We start from the raw sequence: 18544 nt of genomic DNA, 5'->3' as shown, positions 1-18544 counted from the left end.
ATGGGACAGAATAAGAATAACTTTATATTTGATAAACTTTCTTTGCTTTTCCTCATATCTGTGTCTTTCTTTATATGTCAGTATATGTCCTTGTTGTTAATGTTTAAATTTCCCATAACAAGCAACATATTTTCCTACAGTAATCTTTGAAGTTTCCAGGATGAAGATAGGGCCCCACAACATCAACTCAATCTGGCTTTTATGACGTCATGAATTTTTTTTTAAGCGCTAATATTAGACCTGTTTTTTGGTACCAACTGCAAGAGACAATTTCGAATGATGCACATTTTTGACAACACTCTGGCCGGACCTTCTCAAAACGCTCAGAGACTAGCGTTTCTTAAGTCAATGGTTAATTTGGGAATTTTACCATCATTTGCTTTCACAGGGGCCCCTAAGAAGAACGTCACCCCCATGTCAGCTAGAAGCAATCTAAGAGGACGATGTCCCCTCTCCCAACAGAGTTTGCCCACAGGGTTAGGGACATCTTTTAGTGGTTGGTTTAGGGTTGAGGGGATGGGGAGATATTGTATGGAATTAGGGGTATATTCAAAAACAAAACAAAAAAGGGGGGATTAATTGGTTTGATGGGATGATTGGTATTTGTGACTTACTGTTTTTAGAAAATTATATTGGTACTGTTTCTTGTATATTGAATATTGAATGTGAGTATTCCTACCTCTATTTTTGTATAAGAGTATGCTTATATTTTATGGATACATCTATCATATCACAATGTACATTTCTACCTCTGGTACTATTTATGTAATAACATTGTTTACATTTTGATATGTAATGACATTGTTTACAGGTGAAGATCATTGTCTTCATATATTGCACAGTTGTTTATTCTCTTAGTTTTCAAATTAGATAGGTATTGAGAATTATATGTTTGTCATATTTATTTTTAGATTAACCAGGTCTTTTAGATACATAGAGATTATTTTTAGTATAGATAGTATAATCTTCAGCCTCTTTGAAGAGCTGTAGAAAATGGCCTTTAATCTAACCTAGAATTCTGTGCCAACGAGACACAATTACTCCTGGCAACACCACTCTACTCCCGAGAGAACGTTGAGCACCAAAGACACTCCACTGGGAGCTTGTCTTCTTGGCAGAACTGGCCTTTGGGTTAAGAAAAGCCCATACCTCAACTACTGACTAAGATATAAAACAGGATTGTCTTATCTTGCCAAGACAGGGTAGGATAATTCTAAGAAATTTCCTTGCATTTGATAATGGTATGTCAGTTATGTTAGGCCTTAGCCAAAGTTGGTTGACTCAACATTGCAAACGAGACTTTGGGTGATTGCCCAGGTAGTCAGTTGTCTCTGTCATTTGTTGCACATTTTGGATATCTCTCATTTGTTAAGTAATATTTATTCCCTTCTCAGATCTTTGATGGAGTTGAAGATTATTTAATAGTAGTTACTCTCTACATTATTTAGACTCCTTGAGATAGAATGCCTAGCAAAACTTTTGTTCTCAATATTGTTTGTTATATTTATCATTTGTTATTATTGTTTATAGTTATATTTGGTTTAGTTCTGTCTTATTTAGACAAAAGGGGGAGATGTAGGGTTAAGACAGCCCCTTTAGGGGGCAGGGTTTGCCTCGGGCGAATGCCTACAGATAAATGGGCAGGCGGGAGGCAGCTCCGGCCCTTCCTTCCTACCTCCTGTGCCACGTGGGAACTTCGGTTCTGTAAGTTTATCATTAAAGTGGTAAATATTCTTTAATATCTACATTGCATTTATTTACGCAGATACACAGGAGTTATGACAGGATATGTTTATTCTCTGAGCAGTAGCTTCAGAGATTAGTGTAAAACGCTTTCAATAAATAGACTGAATTTTACTGACACTATTTCATGATCAGATATGAACACCAAAATTCTTTTTGCTGGTAAGATTTTTGTCAACTTGACACAAGCTAGGGTCATCTGGGATGATGGAGCCTCAATTTAAAAAAAAAACTGATAAGGTTGGACTGTGGCAACTGTGTGGAGAACTTTCCTCATTCATGATTGATGTGGAAGGGCCCAGCTCATTATGAACAGTGCCACCCTTAAGCAAATGGTGCTATTTATTTAAGAAAGCAGACTGAGCCAGCCATGGTGGTAGCAAGCCAGTAATCAATGTTCCTTTATGGTCTCTGCTTCAGTTATTGCCTCCAGATTCCTGCCTTGAATTCCCTCCATAGTTGACTATAAGTGGTAAGCTAAAATAAACCCTTTCTTTCCAAAGTTGCTTTTGGTCACAGTGTTTTTTTTTTTTAACAGAAAGCAAACATTCTTCTTTCATTCTAATAATCTTGACATTTCAGAGGGCTAAAATACTGTCTCACACAGCAGCAGCAACAGTCCAAACACCTCTCATTTAGACTCAGTTCAAATTTATACAGAAGCCACACATTTCAGAGCCTTTCAACTCACCAGTAGGAAAAATACCTAACAACTGGCAATTCTTCATTTCTTCAGACATTTAAAGTAAACTGCCACTTTTACTTTTATGCTTACTTAACACAAATTCTTTAAAATAGTGGGTAAAACTACATATCCCCACAAAGGTTTTAGCACTTTGACCACACTACATAGGAAACTGAAATAGTACAAACAAAGGGAGAGCATTTGAGAGAAAGAATCATTAATAGTTCACTGACTAATATATTAAACTAATCTCTACAGAGGTAGGAATAAATAGTTTTATGCTTGTTTTTTTGTCTATCACTGGAAATAGAGATGAATTACATGACATTTCCTCCCTTAAAAACCTTAAGCTGAAATGGGAGAAAAAGCACTTAGAGAGAAAAGTAGACACATAGAAGGGTAGGTAGCCTTAAAGGAAGCAAAAAGGCTCCCAGTTAGCAGCAGAATGTTTAAGAATGAGTATGAATTAGTCAGAAGCAGGTTATTGAAGTATTTCAGGCAACAAGGAAGGAGGGGGTATAAGGAAAAGTACAAATAAAAGAAGTAAGAGTAATGGTTTTTGGAAGCCATACAACTTGCAGGTATTGACCTGCATAGATAACAGCATCTCAGGAGCAGAAGACAAGCATGAAGAGGAAGAAAAAGAAGAAGAGGGCTAGGGCATTTATATTTCATCTTTAGAAGTTGGAAAAGCAGTGAAGAAATTTCAAGTCGGACAGTATCATGGAAAAATTTGTGTTTTGAAGGAAACACTCCAGTAATTGAATTGAGAGTGCATTTGTGGAAATAAAACCAGTGGCAGAAAAAGTACTGTGTCTTCAAGTTTCTTACATATAAATCATTTAGAGGTCTTGTTAAAGAAGTGAATTCTGAATAAGTAGGTCTATAAAAAGGGCTGAATTCTATTTTCTAATAAGCTCTCAAATGATACCAACAATTCTGGTCAATATCTCACAGTCTGACTAACAAAGCTCTAGGAATATATAAAGACCTATAGTAGTGTAGGAATGGTGTGGATAGAGTTAGGGGGACAGTAATAATTCAGGAGGTAAGACAATCAAAACTTGGCATTTCATTAGATTTAATGGTGTGGTGTTGGGAAGTTGACAGTTAGCTATAGGTTTTTATTTTGGAAGAGTGTTGATTTAAAATGGCTTTGAGGTATCCAACTGCAATAATATCTCCAATTTTGACAGGTAGTCTAAGTTTGATGGACAGGCTATGAGAGTACAGATGACAGTTGAAACCAGGGAAATACACAGACTTGTGCTTGCAGAGTCAGGCCAATAATGGAACCTGTGAGGACCTAAATCTAGGTGTTGAACTGACAAAGAGCTGATGCAGATAGCTTACAAACAAAACAAAAACAAAACAAAAAACGAAATAAAGTAGAACCAGACTGTGAGGAATTGTACATGAAAAGAACAGAATTTTAAGAGGTCAAAAGTAACGAACATTTTCACATGGAAGTCTGTCTAGTAAGAACAGGTGAACTATAATGTGTTGAAGAAAAGGTAAAAAAGAGACTATGAAAGGGCAAAAAGACACACTAGTAGTAAGAAGGTGTTTGTATGTGGTGGGGGAAAAGAAATATAACAGAGGAACAGATATATTTCTCTTGTCAAGGCAAGTCTCTATGTTGTACCTGAAATTTTGCTACCCTTTCTTAGCTCTAAGCCATCTAGTCATTTTTCAAACTTTCTACTTCTGTCACTCAAAATAATAGAAACCAATGGACCAAGAAATTTCATGTTAGCAAAATATGTTCAATATATGTTACAAAAATGTGTATACACACACACACACACACACACACACACATATATATATATTCTTTTGCAACGAGGTATTATTAACTAGTTTATATATTTTCCTCTTTAGAAAAAATGGTACATTCCTATTTATACTACCAAGAATGACTAGTTTAGCACCCCAAAAAATATCGTATCACACTAATTTGGAATACTTCTTAAAATAACATGGAAACACACACACACATACACACACACACGTATGATTTTAAAATTAAGAGACATAAAAGACTTTATGGCTCTCATGTCCTAGAAAAACAAATAAAAATACATGGAATTGATTGCTTGAACACTACAAGTTCTTTAATTATTAAAATCCAGTGGTTTATTAGTAAACTAGTATGTTTTATAAAATACAAAATTCTTGTGAAAGAGTATAGAATACTTTTTTAGTTTGTTATTTGTATTTGATTTTGCTAGCAGACATTTCTCAGCTATTTAGATAAAAATGTTTTCCTATCTTCATTTTTTTGCTCCTAATGTAATATTGTGAAGCATTAGTAGATTATTAAAAGAAACAGGAAAGAGCTTACACTATCTGCTTGGATTATCCAGATCCAAAGCACTGCTAGAGAAAAAAAAGGAGTTGTTTTGACCTTATTCTTACCTGGAGGAGGCTTCACAATAACAGATTTTAGGAAGGTTGGCGCTGCTGATGTAATGTTGGGTTTATCTGCAGAAATAATTGTAATGAAAAATTATTAACATCTAATCAAATATTAGAATTGCATCCATTGTAAAGTATTAAAGAAATTCTCTAAAAATTTACTATCTTTCTACATACTCAGCACAGGGCTTCTGGATAAAAGAAATTAAGTCATGAAGGCTCTTTTGTGAGATAAATGTGCATGCTAGTTTGTCACCTAGTTTGTAAACCAAAGACTTGGGAAGGAGGAAATATTTTATAACCAGTTTTGTTTGACCATTTCCATTTATGGAAACAATAGAAGTATGGGAGCTATTTCAAGATTATTCTTTTGCAAATCACAAGATAAATCAGATGGTATAAACTTCTAAGATGATATTTTTCATCTATTCTGTCTTGATTTGTCATGTTTACACCAGAGTGAGCTCTCATCATTTAATAACTTGAAACTATATGTTTTATTGTACGTCTCTTTCAATTACTTTCCTCCTTGAACCCAAAGAAATGAATTTGGGGGCTATAGGTAAGATATTTATAAAATAGTTTCTCTTGTAAAGCACAATGATTCTGTCCCTCTTTTAATCAACAGATAAGAAAATAAGCATATGATAATCTGACGGACTAGAATAAATATAAAAATTATAGTGTATCTTATTAGAAAAAATAAATTCCTTCCTTCCTTCCTTCCTTCCTTCCTTCCTTCCTTCCTTCCTTCCTTCCTTCCTTCCTTCCTTCCTTCCATTTTTAAAGACAGGGTTTTGTAGGAGGAAGGACACTTATTCGTCCTGGCCGCCCAGAACCAAAATAACAACGCAGAAACTGTATTCATTAAATCACTGCTTGGCCCATTAGCTCTAACTTCTTTCTTACTGGCTAACTCTTACATCTTAATTTAACCAATATCTATTAATTTTTGCATCACCACAAGGTTGTGGCCTACTAGCCAAGTTTCAGCACGCCTATCTCTGGTGGCTCCAGTTACTTCAAGAGGAAGATGGGCATCAAAGAGGCTCCTTATGGAGTTTGTTAGCCATTAGGGCAAGGAACTGCTCTTGCATGAACTGCTAAACTGAACATGCAGGTGCAGGACCTACAGAAAAATGACTGCTAAACTTACCTAAAGGTGCGATAATCCTTTGGGGTTCCTGCTTCATGAAAGAGTCTGTGAGACATTCTGCAGGATACAAAAGAAAGTGATTAAACTGTCTTTAACATTTCCTGCTTTGTGGAAAAGTCTGCTGGATACTATGGGCTTGTAGGCTGAAGATAGATGCTTCAACAGTACAAAAAATCTTTGGGTGACTGTCCAGGCAGTGAAATGTCTCTGTCAATTCTAGAGTTTTGGAAGTTGCTTACAATGTACTTCCTGTTTACTTAGGCAATGGTATATCCTTCTGGAGTCTTTAAAGGAGTTAAAGAATAGATAGTTATAGTTTCCATTAGTTATAATAAAAGATAAAGTAGATATAAATATTATAACTGCAATTCTTGTTTAATACCTGTTTTGTTAAATGTAATGTTACTATGTTGAAGTTAAAGCCTTCCTTTTTGTTTAAACAGAAAATGTGAAATGGTGTAGGAAGTCCTTCTGTCTATGTGTTGCTTTCACTGGTTAATAAAGGAACTACTTTGGGCCTATAGCAGAGCTATAGGGGACCAGAGCTAGGCGATAAACTAAATGGAATGCTGGGAAGAAGAGGCAGAGGGAGATGTCATGGATCTGTGCTGAAGATAGACATACTGGAACTTTGCTGGTAGGCCACAACCTCGTGGTAATGCACAGATTAATAAAAATGGGTTAAATTAAGATGTATGAGTTAGCTAATAAGAAGTTAGAGGTAATGAGCCAAACAGAGATTTAATGAATACAATTTCTGTGTGGTTATTTTGTGGCTAAGCTATCCGGGTGGCTGGGATGAACAAATGGGCCCTCCTCTTACAGGGTTTCTCTGTAGTTTTTGGAGCCTGTCCTTGAACTAGTTCTTGTAGACCAGGCTGGCCTCAAACTCACAGAGATCCACCTGCCTCTGCCTCCCGAGTGCTGGGATTAAAGTCACATGCCACCACTGCCCAGCTAGAAAAAATAAATTCTAATAATATGCTGAGGTAATTTGCTCTGGAAAATACCTATATGATGTGCTGGAGATGAATGTTGATGATTTTTTTTTCAGAAATGAATGCCTTAGTGACACAGTGAAAGCTCTTAAGAATGTGCTAGATCAATTATTCCAGCTGATCAAGCATTATTTTTATGGTAGCATGTAAATTTTTCAAAATATGAGCTATTTTCCAAAATGTACTTTGCCAGTTCAGGTAATTCAGTGGAAGTGCTTTCATTTCTTTATTTGAATGTTACTAGAAGGAAGAGGCAATGTTCTATAATTTTCTGTATCTTTAGGATTTAGCATTCTATAATTATTCACTGGTACTTCACATTTATAGAAATAAAAGAATGGATTATTAGGATTGAAGGAGATTCAGCAATTTAGTTTGCTTTTTACAGCTTTGGTCATAAGCATACTATATAGTATACACACTAGAGTATATAACTATACTATACTGAAGACTGATCTGAATTGACAAATGAGATAAAGATGTACATCAAAAAATTATGACAAGGTGAGGAAATATAATTTAAAAAAATCCAAGATTTTTAGTTTCTCTAGATGCTTATTGTTATTAATAACATATAGTACTCATTTGCTTTACGTGGATTTAGTAAACTGAATAGTGACAATAATATTTTTTTTTAAATTTAGTTAACAGTTATCTCCACAGATAAGAATACAGAAAGTGATTTACTAAGTGGAAAAATAATCAAGTTGTTTGAACTGTAGTGGGAGTTTGCTCCCCAAAAGGAATGATACAATGTAGGGGAAAGATAAATATCTTTTAAAGAGATGAAGAGAATCTTACCCATCTTTGGTTGGCATCCTGATGGAGAGACTCTGTCATGTTCTTCCAGCAATTGTTTTGGATTCTGCACATGGCTCTTTTCTACAAAATGAGCCTGAGCAATGGCTGTGGAGTCAAAACTCATGTTGCAGAAACCACTAAATTTGCCTCTGTTGACTTCTTCACTCTTGTACACCTGTAAAAAGTACATTCAATCTTTTTTATTTTTTAAATATTAAAATCTTAGAGTTTACAATTACACCATTCCACAAAGACAACTTACCTGAGAATTCTCAACAGGCATGCTCACTTTTCTACCAGGCACTTCGTTTGGTTCCCCATGCATTTGAAAATAGAACTTAACATTTTGAGCATGTATTTCACTCTGGAAAAAGATACAACTTTGTCTAGTTAACAACAGAGACACCTACAATGTGCACCTCTCTGAATGTGAGCTCAGGAGACATGAATTTTAGCAGATTTTATAATAACTTTTTTTGAGATCATGGTCTTGAACAGGCTAGACAAGTGACACACTTTTGGGCTACATCGTCAACCCTTGACTGCAATAACTAGAGTTTCACTCCTTTCAAATCTTTAGACCTCAGTTAAAATTAAAATAAGATGATCCTACAACTTTGAAGTCAGTATTTTATTTTTTATTATGTTAGTTAAACATTGCAAGGGGCTTCATCGTGACATTTTCATTCATGTATATATTTTTATATTACCTATTATCCTCCCAACTCACTTTCCTTTCTACTTTCATGCCTTTTTATGTATACCACAACGATCTTCACTAGCATAATCCACATGAAGACTAGTAAAAGTTATTTACAGGATTATGAGCACATCATCAGTAACTACATCAGTGCAGAAAATCCCTCCCTTTCCCAGCAACCATCAATTGTTAATGCACAGGGAGTGATGAGGCCTCTTGATCTCCTGCCTCCTAACAACTGTTAACTGTCAATGGAACTGGGAAAGTGGGTCTTCTGAGCCTCTCCAACCTCAATGGCAGGATGCTAACAAGCCAAATCTATGGTCTACGTTTATTATAAATGAAGATTCTAGGAGTTCTACAGTATCCCTCAAACTTGTTAATATCTACAATATATTTGCTATAATAATAGAGAATACAAAGGGAGGCAGAATGGTGTGAAGGAAAGAAAAGAAAGTTTGCAATCAAAACCAAAGAGTTTAATCTATATTCCCTAACTTAAATTTGTATGTGACTATCCTTTCCTGAGCCAATATTCCTGTCTGCCAAATAGAAATGTTACCATGTTGCCAGGCGGTGGTGGTGCATGCCTTTAATCCCAGCACTCAGGAAGCAGAGGCAGGCAGATCTCTCTGAGTTCAAGGCCAGCCTGGTCTATAAAAGAGAGTTCCAGGACAGCCACCAAAGTAACAGAGAATCCTTGTCTTGAAAAAATTAAAAAAAAGAAAAAAAAAAGAAAAATGAAATGTTACCATGTTCCAGGTCTTAACATTAATCAAGTAAAACGACTTAAATGCAGTTAACTTGCTACACTTAAAAATATGATTCCTCATCCTCATTCCCACCGCATTTAACCAACCAACCTTATAATGTGAAATCCTTTCTGATTCATGCTGCAGTACCACTCCACATGTTTGACAAAAATCATCTGTAAAATATGCAGACCTTTCTTGTCCTTCACAGGTGTCATCTATAAATAAAGTAAAAAAAATCTATCATAGCAATGAAATTTGAACTAATCAAATTTTTATATTTGGGAGTATATACTAACAGCCTTCTCTTCAAATATGCCATTGAATGTGCAATATATATATATATATATATATATATATATACACACACACACATGTGAGTATATATATACATACATACGTGTATTTACACACACACACACACACACACATATATATATATATATTTGATGTATAATATGTCAACAGTTACCAATTTAGAATGGCAAACCCAGGCAATAACTTTGTAAAGGAATAGTTAAATGAATATATGTTACTTCTTGAACTTCAAAGAATGATTTAAGGAATCAGTAATGAAAGGCTGAATTTATAAAACAGTCTTGATATTTTGTTTTACAGAAGACAATGCCAAGGTATGTAAGACTTTTATATGAGATACAGCTCCAGTGTTAGCTAAAAATTGCCACTGGATACAATGCGCAAATCTCTCCCATCATTGCAAAAATACCAGGACACTTTTGTGTATACAGATCTCACATAAATCTCCCTCCAAATATATAAAGTAATATTCATGTACTACAATCAAGAAATTTATGCTGTAGTGCCTGCATCATCAATAAAGAGCACATACCAAATAGTTTTATATGTACACTTTAGTTTCACACTTATATTTAATGTCCTTAACAGTTTCAGCATATTTTGCTGCTAGTGTTTATTGGTTTATCTATAGGATATTAATAAAAATAATCATACTTTTGCTTATTATTTGGCTATTTGAATAAGTATGTTTGTATTACACATACTTTCATGGATGGTATACTGAATAAATATAAGTTTTACTAAAATACAATATACTCAATTTCTAACAAAGGTAACATGAAATATACATACATATACACATAGAAAGTTAGAGAATGATCTAACCTAAATTTAAATGTATTTATCTCTGGAAAGTGGGGAAGATAAGAGAAGAAGACTTAACATTTTACTCACTACAACTTGTTTTGCAAAAAGCACACAGCGCTTTCTGTATATGGTGAAGATAGATATCAGCAAACTGGTAGGATATCAATTCAAATAATTATCCATTTACAAAATACCTTTTCAGGAGTTAAGGAAATCAGACTGTAGATTATAGTATCTGGGTGTATTTAAGACATAAAATATATTGGATAGCATAAGACGGAAACTTCAGGTTACCTGTATCATCCCTTCCCCAATCCTGGCTGGAATGAAATGAAGGAAGATACTTTGTGTATAAGGAAACAGCAGGTAATGAAAATCGTGTTTTACTTTGAACCCTAATATAGTGGGCACACTTTGTTAAAACTCATCACCTTGCAGGCACCCAAAAGCCCCATATTAATCAGGCAGGTGTTTCCAGACTGAGTTTCTAAACCAGCTCTGGGAACTCTCTGGATCCTGCCATTTCAGGCTCTAGGGTGGTGCAACAGTTTTAGTTTCCAGGCTGCTCTAATTAATGTCTGGCCAGCTTACTCTTAGCACCAGAATCATCTCAACAGCCTTGGGTTTCAGGCTAGCTCACATGGGCCCCAACCTCTTGAGCTATTGTGGACAGAGCTTCAGGCTTGTACTTGTAGACAGAACCTTTAGCTTGCCACATTGTCAACTTAGACCTTACACCACCTCTAGGCTAATACCTGCAGAATCACTCTCCATGATAGATTCTATGTCCCATATTCTAAAAGACGAGTGTTCAGGTCTGTCCCACTAGACCTTAGAGCTGGACATCTCCCCACATCCCAGGTTCCAACACCACTCTTGTGTTACCAGTTCCCAGGATGGCCCCTGGAGTTCCAAGACCTCACTAAGCCTTTATATACCTAGTTGTTCCCCAGGAACTAAGTCCCCAGACTCCAGGATACTCAGTACAGACACAAGATCCAGGGTCATCCTTGTGGACCCAGACTCTAGTCCCATCCCTAAATAACTGACGAGTAAATCTACCACACTGGATTCAGATTTCAGGGCCAAGCCTGGGAATGTGGGCATGCACACTTGCTTAACTAAACAGGAAAGTGCACAAGGATACTAGCTGTGAGCCTTCTAGAAGATCACATCATGTCGCCTGTCACAAGTTTTTAGACAGGCAATCCCTTGGTGGCAAAATAACATTACAACTGAAGGAAAATTTCTTGAAGATGAAATTGTCATTTCCCATATGGGAGTCCCTCCCACTCTTGGGAGTTCTTTTTTTTAAACTGAGTAAATTTAAGCTTACTCTACTGTCATTTCCCCCTTTAGAATAGTACTGTTAAGACTTACTGTCTTTAACTTATTTTCTCAAACAAGGTTTGGTCTGTTTGTTTATCAAATGGCACAATATAGCTGGGTTCAAAAGCTCAGCCATTCTCTTCACTGAATCGCTGATTCCTAACAACTCTGACGTATAATATTTGTTATTATATACGTCTTCCTTTGAATTTCACATAACAACATTTTAATTCACACCCTCCATATATTCCAACATGTTTTAGCTTTATTGATACTAATTAAGCTTAGCTTCAGACCATTATGTAACATAGTCTGGAATGAAGCAGACAAAAGATCAATATAATTGAGCATCTGTTCATGTTAAACCCTTAGACCTTAACACAAATGTATACAGTAAATAGTACTTTGTACATTCTGAGTTAGGAAACTGGGAATAAGTGAAATTGAAATAATATGCTATGCTTTCTTTGGTGGAATGGTACACAAACCTTTGTTTTACGTTGACTCTTTCCATTATACACACACACACAAACACACACACACAAACACACACACAATTCCACGTTGGAAATGACTAATCCCTAACTCCAAGGAGTACAATTAAATATGGAAGGTAAGATGTGTATGGAAAAATGAAAATCCCCAAGCCAAAATGTTTCAGGCAATAAAGATGTAAGAGGGTAACGGTATATTCTGAGAGAAATGGGTTGAAAATTATGGATAACAAGTTCTGTCTAAGCTTTAAAGTACATGTAAACAATAGAATCTCACTAAGGTATAAATAAAATGAAATTATAATATTTGGCAGGAAAATGGATGGACTAGAAATCATGCTAGGTGAAATAAGCAAGATTCTAGAATCTTGGTTCCTGGTATATGTGGAATCCAGATTTAAAATTATATGTATGTGTATCTACCTGTGCATATGCATTCAAGTATGTGCAGAACATCAAGCTAGAAAGGGGATTGTTAAAAGGGAGGAAAAGATCTTAAGGGATGGTGGAAAAGAGAGACAAGAAAGCAGAATGGGGATCACTTTCAAGGGGTGACAGAGAACTAACCCTGGGAGGCACAGGCAGAGAGAAGGGCAGTGGGGAAGGGGACAAATTAGAACAATGTATAATGATACATACAAGAAAATGCCAAAATAAAACACCTTACTTTGTGCATTAATTAAAACATTAATACACACTTTAAAAATAATAAAAATAACAGAACAAAAGTATTTCAAGGAAGGCAAGAGTATAAATAATAGTGGAAGGTTCAGAATAGAATCAAATAATGACAAGCTATTTTAGGGTATTTGAATTTATTTACATTAGAGAGACATAAGTGACTCAACATGGGTATAAAATCAGTCAGTTGTAGACTTGAGGCTTGAACCAGATAGATACAAGTTTGAACCAGCCATAGATACATAAAGAAAAGGTCCATCTCTCAAAATCAAAGGGTATTAAAGGCTGAGCTTAGCATTTTCTATCAATATGGTAGACATTCAGATCTACATATTTAAGCATAAGTAATGCTGTTTCTGATAAAAGGTGGAGATTCAACCTTACAATCTACAATTATTACCAGTGGCAAATTCTCTTTTTCACTATCAGAGTGTTGAAGTTCCAAGTTTAGCATGTTAAAAAAATTGTTGAGTGAAGGACAGAGAGGGAGAGCAAGGAAAGAGATACATTGAAATTGTGGGGTTAGCGAGAAACCAGGCACTAGGAAAATTCCCAGGAATCCACAAGGATGACCCCAACTAAGAATCTAAGGAATAGTGGAGAGGATACCTTAACTGCCCTTCCCCTGTAATCAGGATAATGACTACCTTAATTGTCATCACCGAACCTTCATCCAGTTGTAGAGATCTACAGCTAAGCACTGGGCCAAACACCTAGAGTCCAGTCGGAGAGAAGGAGGAGAGATATTATGATCAAAGGGGCCAAAATCATAATGAAACAGCTGACCTGAGCAAGTGGGAGCTCACTGACTCTGGAGTGACAGTTGGGGTACCTGCATAAGACCAACCTAAGCACTTTGAATGTGGGTAACAGTTGTGTGGCTTGGGCAGTTTGTGGGGCCACTAGCAGTGGAACCAGGATTCATCTCTATTGCATGAACTAGCTCTTTGGACCCTATTCGCTATGGAGGGACATCTTGCTCAGCCTAGATCTAGCAGGGAGGGCCTTGGTCCTACCTCAAGTGATGTGACAGACATTGTTGACTCCTCATAGGAGGCCTCACCCTCTCTGAGGAGCAGATGGAGGGTAGGGTAGGGAGAAGGTGGGGGAAGTGGGAGGATGAGAGGGAGAGGAAACAGGGATTGGTATCTAAAATAAAATTGTTTTAAAAATTATAATAGAAAATTGAAATATATGATGTGAGAATAATAAAAAAGATGACTGATGATTTACTCTAGAAGCATTCTTAATATACTAGTCCTTTGTTATATTCCCAAAGAAATTCACCCGGCGGGGGCAGACGCAGGTGGCGGTGACCGGAGTGGCAGCTGGCCTGGATCTGAAAAAGCCTGGGATAAAACCAGACTCGCTGAATATAACGGACAATGAGGACTACTGAGAACTCAAGAACAATGGCAATGGGTTTTTGATCCTACTGCACGTACTGGCTTTGTGGAAGCCTAGGCAGTTTGGATGCTCACCTTACTAGACCTGGATGGAGGTGGGCGGTCCTTGGACTTTCCACAGGGCAGGGAACCCTGATTGCTCTTTGGGCTGACGAGGGAGGGGGACTTGATTGGGGGAGGGAGGCGGTGGCGGGGAAGAGACAGAAATCTTTAATAATAAATAAATAAAAGAAAAAGAAAATGTCAAAAAAAAAGAAATTCACCCATTTCTGTTTATTAGAGCACTAGTCACAACAGTGAAATGAAAATGTAGTATTTATACGCAAGGACATTTTTTTTCATACACAAGAGTGAAATTATTTCAACTACAGGAAAATGAATGGGACATGTTAAGAAAAGCTAGCTAGACTCTGGCAAATACTATGTTTTTCTTCTATGCAAACTTGAAATTATGTCATTTATCAATTGTAAAACATTACTTTCATTCTATTTAATGTAGAATTAAATTCATATGCCTTAATGAATCCTATCATTATTTGGCTCCAATTTAAACTTTCCATTATTATTTATATTCTTGCCTTACTTGAAATACTTTCATTCTATATTTTAGTTAGCATATATTTAATTTTATTTATATACACATATGACATTAAAATCAAAGGCTGACCATGCCAAATGAGGAAGGGGTCTTTTGAGGAATAAGGAAAGAATAAGAGACTAATTGAGAAAAGAACTACAAATATTAAATAGCTATTTGGAAAAAAGGGACAAAGAGAAAAAGGGAACTAAGCCAAGGGAGGGTAAAAGGAGATATGTATGAATAAATCACAGCAACATTTTAGTATTAAAATGTCATGGAGAAATTATTTTGTATCCCATTATTTTTTATTCTAACTCAAAAATACCAATATCAGTAAAAAAGTCAAACAAAAATACACCTAAGATTTACTTTACTTTAATATTCCTAACACATGATAAGTATAAATCCCTTCCTTCCAGTATAACATTTGTTCAATATTTAGAATTATTGTCTTCTTTCCCTTTCTATTTACTACTTTTGTGAATTAACTGCAGTTCTTTTAAGCACAATCCCCTTAACAATGTCATAATAATGACCAGTAAAAAGGGATCAGATTTTTGTTGTTGTTTTTATGTTTTGAGATTGGTTCTTATTATGTAATTCAGGCTTCCCTTGAATTTACATCCTTGGATTCCTAAAGTGCTATTATTACATGTGTGACAAATGCACTCTGCTCCACCTTCTTTTTTTTTTTAAATTCTGAAAAACACAGTTTAGTATTGCAACCATTTTACATATATGGTTAGTCAGTGTTAAGTATACTTAAACCCTTATTTTGAATACATATCTTCTACTAACGTAGCCTAAGACAAGTTCACATCATATTGCTGACTCACACTCAGGAGCTTTCTGACAAATACATGCATGGTTCTATTCTATCTAGAGTTGATTAAAACTACACCCCAAAGCAGACCTAATATATATTTATATTACTACTATTTACATTTTGCTTTGCTATATTCAAATAATCATTTTAACCTCCTAAGATCCCTTTTGAGCTGGTGAGAGGCACAGTGGGTAATGGTGCTTGCTGCCAGGCCCTAAATTGGATTCTCAGAACCCATACAATGGAAGGACAGAACTTACTTCTACTACTACATGTATGCTGTGGTATATGTCAGCATGCACCACTTCCCCCAAAATTAAAAAAAAAGAGATTTTTTTAGTCTTAAATTTATTATTAGGAGGATTGTGGAAGTTGGATTTCTACTGAGAACAAATTTCTTGTTCTTAAGGACCAATTTCCAATTTCCAATTTCCAATTGTCCAATTTCCCCCTCAAGCTGCATGTCCCTACATTCATCACGAACATGATTCTATGTGCTCAAAAGTGCAATGTGAAGCTTGCAGGGATTAGTGGTCTTCTCAAAGCCACACATAAACTATGGATTAGAGCCAGGATTCAAATCTCATTCTGCCCAAGCAGTCCCTGAGAGCTACTTCTTAAATAGGTTGAAGTGTTGAATGACAGTTTTTTTTTTTTTTTTTTTTTTTTTTTTTTTTTTAGGCCGACGTTTGTAAGGAGGAAGTCTGACTGGGAAGAGAAGCTGTTTTGGCTGAGTGGCTATTGGTATCTGATATCTGCTGGGAGAGGGAGAGTCAGCTTTCCTAATGTGACCCAAGTGACTAGCATTCCTTAGTAGGAAAACCTTCCTTTTAATGAACTAGTTCCTGGAGAACACTGGGCCCTAACCTGAAGTGCTTGTCAAAGACTGGGATTGCGGGACTGAGGAATAGCTGAAGAAGCCTGAGAGATGTATATCTTCCTTCCTTTCTTTCTTCACTTACACTTTTCTCAAGCTTCCCCCTTCTTCCTTAGTAATATAGAAAACAAACATTTTTGGTAGATGGGTAAACATGAACTTGTGAAGATCCTTAATTTTGAAATAAATCAGTTGTAAAAGCTACCAGACCAGATTCATCCTGCTGTTAACTAGTTAATTGTTGGACAAAGGCTTTCAGATTTCTATTTCTAAAGTTTATTTTGAATTTGAGTTTATTTCACAAACTTTTATTATGGTATCATGATGTCAGCGATCCTCTCTTGCATAGTATTTAGAAAGATTATTTGAAATGAAACAGTAGTTTTGTGACAAATTATAACTGGTATCTGATAAAAGAGTCCATCCGTTCAATGTAATGTATTTGTGTTTAAGTGCAGCTTCATTCTTTGGTTGGAGAATGAATCAACATTATTCCCGTTAATAAAAATGTTTTAGTGGGATCTAGTGGTGCGCAACTTTATTTAATCCCAACACTCAGGGGCAGATGCAGGCAGATCTCTGTGAGTTTGAGGGTAGCCTGTCTGTACAGAGTTCTAGGCAAGCCAGGGATGCTCAGTGAGACCTTAGCTCAAAAAAGTGTTGTGCTATTTTATTTCCTTCCTACATGGAAGGCTTATATAATTTGAGAAAATAAAACATTCATAATAATTTGGAGTGAGGTTAGGGTCTTTGATCTGTAGTGCTAGGCGACAAGAAAAAAATAAAAATGGCACATTAGTAAAAAGACATATAACCTTGAGTAAATAATTTAACCATTCTAAACTATTTTCCACTGAATAATATAGAAATATAATGTATAATTTCTAATTCCCTGGATCCATCAAACATAAAAGACATGCTTTTTCCAAAAAATGTTCAACAAGTATTCTATACTAAATAAAAGTATGATTATTTATCTATAAGCTTTGAAAGTTTTATTTACTAAAAGATATAATCACCCTAGTTCAGTTCAGTGTTATTTAAGAGATCATCTATTCAACAGTTTTCAATCTTGATAGTACGCTTACTTTGGGCCACATAACCCATTGCTGAAAGGCTGTCCTGTTCAGCGCAGGTTTTTGGCAGCATCCCTGGCTTCTGACCAGTAAGATTGTAGTAATATTCCCTAGTATGAAAACGAAATGTGTGTAGAAACACTGGCAAGCGTTCTTTGTGGGGTTAAACCACCTACAGTGTAGAGCCAATCCAACCTATGACTTTACTTCATAAAAGAAAAAGCAAGAACCATAGAAGAATAAAGGAGTGGGAGCTAAAATTTTAAATTTGTGATTCTAAGTTTATATGGATTTGTTTAAAAAATAATTGCAACAGTCTAGAGAAAGACAATAGTAATAGCAGAGGGATGCTCTTAGGCAATTTATAGTTATGAATATCAATAATGGCAACATTCTAGATGTAGGAATTAGTAGAATTTAATGTATTGATTAAATACTCATTCAGTTTATATCAGAATGTATACTTTGATGATATAAAACTTAATCCACTATACAGAAACTTACTATTTTGTTGGATCGAGCCTTTTGCAAACAGCTAAGCTGTCATGTTAGAGTAAAATAACATTAACTTCTGAATCAAAAAATAATTCAACTACATGTGAAATCTAAATGATTATTTTGAAAATTTCTCCTCATACCATACAGCAGGAAGTTTAGGGTGATATAGCTTTTTGTAACAAAAGTTAGCACTTACAGCAGAAGTCAGAAAAGAATAATGGTTTTGATCCAATTTCATTTATAGAATTATAAACCAGGTAGTATTTCTGAAGAAAGGAAATGGAAGGTTATCATATTTCTTCAGTTCTGAGAATGAGAATATTCTTTGTTTACTGTAAGAAAATGTTCTTTGGTTAGTCTGATAAATTTAAACTTACTCAAATTAGGTGATGTAACTGG

The 18544-nt window shown here is 35.5% G+C and overlaps 1 protein-coding gene across 2 annotated transcripts in view; it reads right to left on the bottom strand.

The window, feature by feature from the left end:
• The window catches only part of LOC121436708 (zinc finger matrin-type protein 1-like), a 35680-nt gene that overhangs the window by 9113 nt on the left and 8023 nt on the right, over window positions 1-18544 (bottom strand). Inside the window, exons 2-6 of one of the 2 annotated variants that reach the window (XM_041636717.1) lie at window positions 9365-9471; window positions 8064-8165; window positions 7802-7976; window positions 6003-6059; window positions 4847-4912 (exon numbers count right to left, since the gene is read on the bottom strand). In XM_041636717.1, coding sequence (XP_041492651.1) covers window positions 4847-4912; window positions 6003-6059; window positions 7802-7976; window positions 8064-8165; window positions 9365-9471 — 507 coding nt within the window. The remainder of the gene's footprint in view (window positions 1-4846; window positions 4913-6002; window positions 6060-7801; window positions 7977-8063; window positions 8166-9364; window positions 9472-18544) is intronic. The other variant, XM_041636718.1, reaches the window with a different exon arrangement.

This window comes from Microtus oregoni, unplaced genomic scaffold (genome assembly GCF_018167655.1).
Source record: "Microtus oregoni isolate MIOR12 unplaced genomic scaffold, Mior012 000050F_002, whole genome shotgun sequence".
NCBI lineage: Eukaryota > Metazoa > Chordata > Mammalia > Rodentia > Cricetidae > Microtus > Microtus oregoni.
This window is presented reverse-complemented; position numbering and strand designations above follow the sequence as displayed.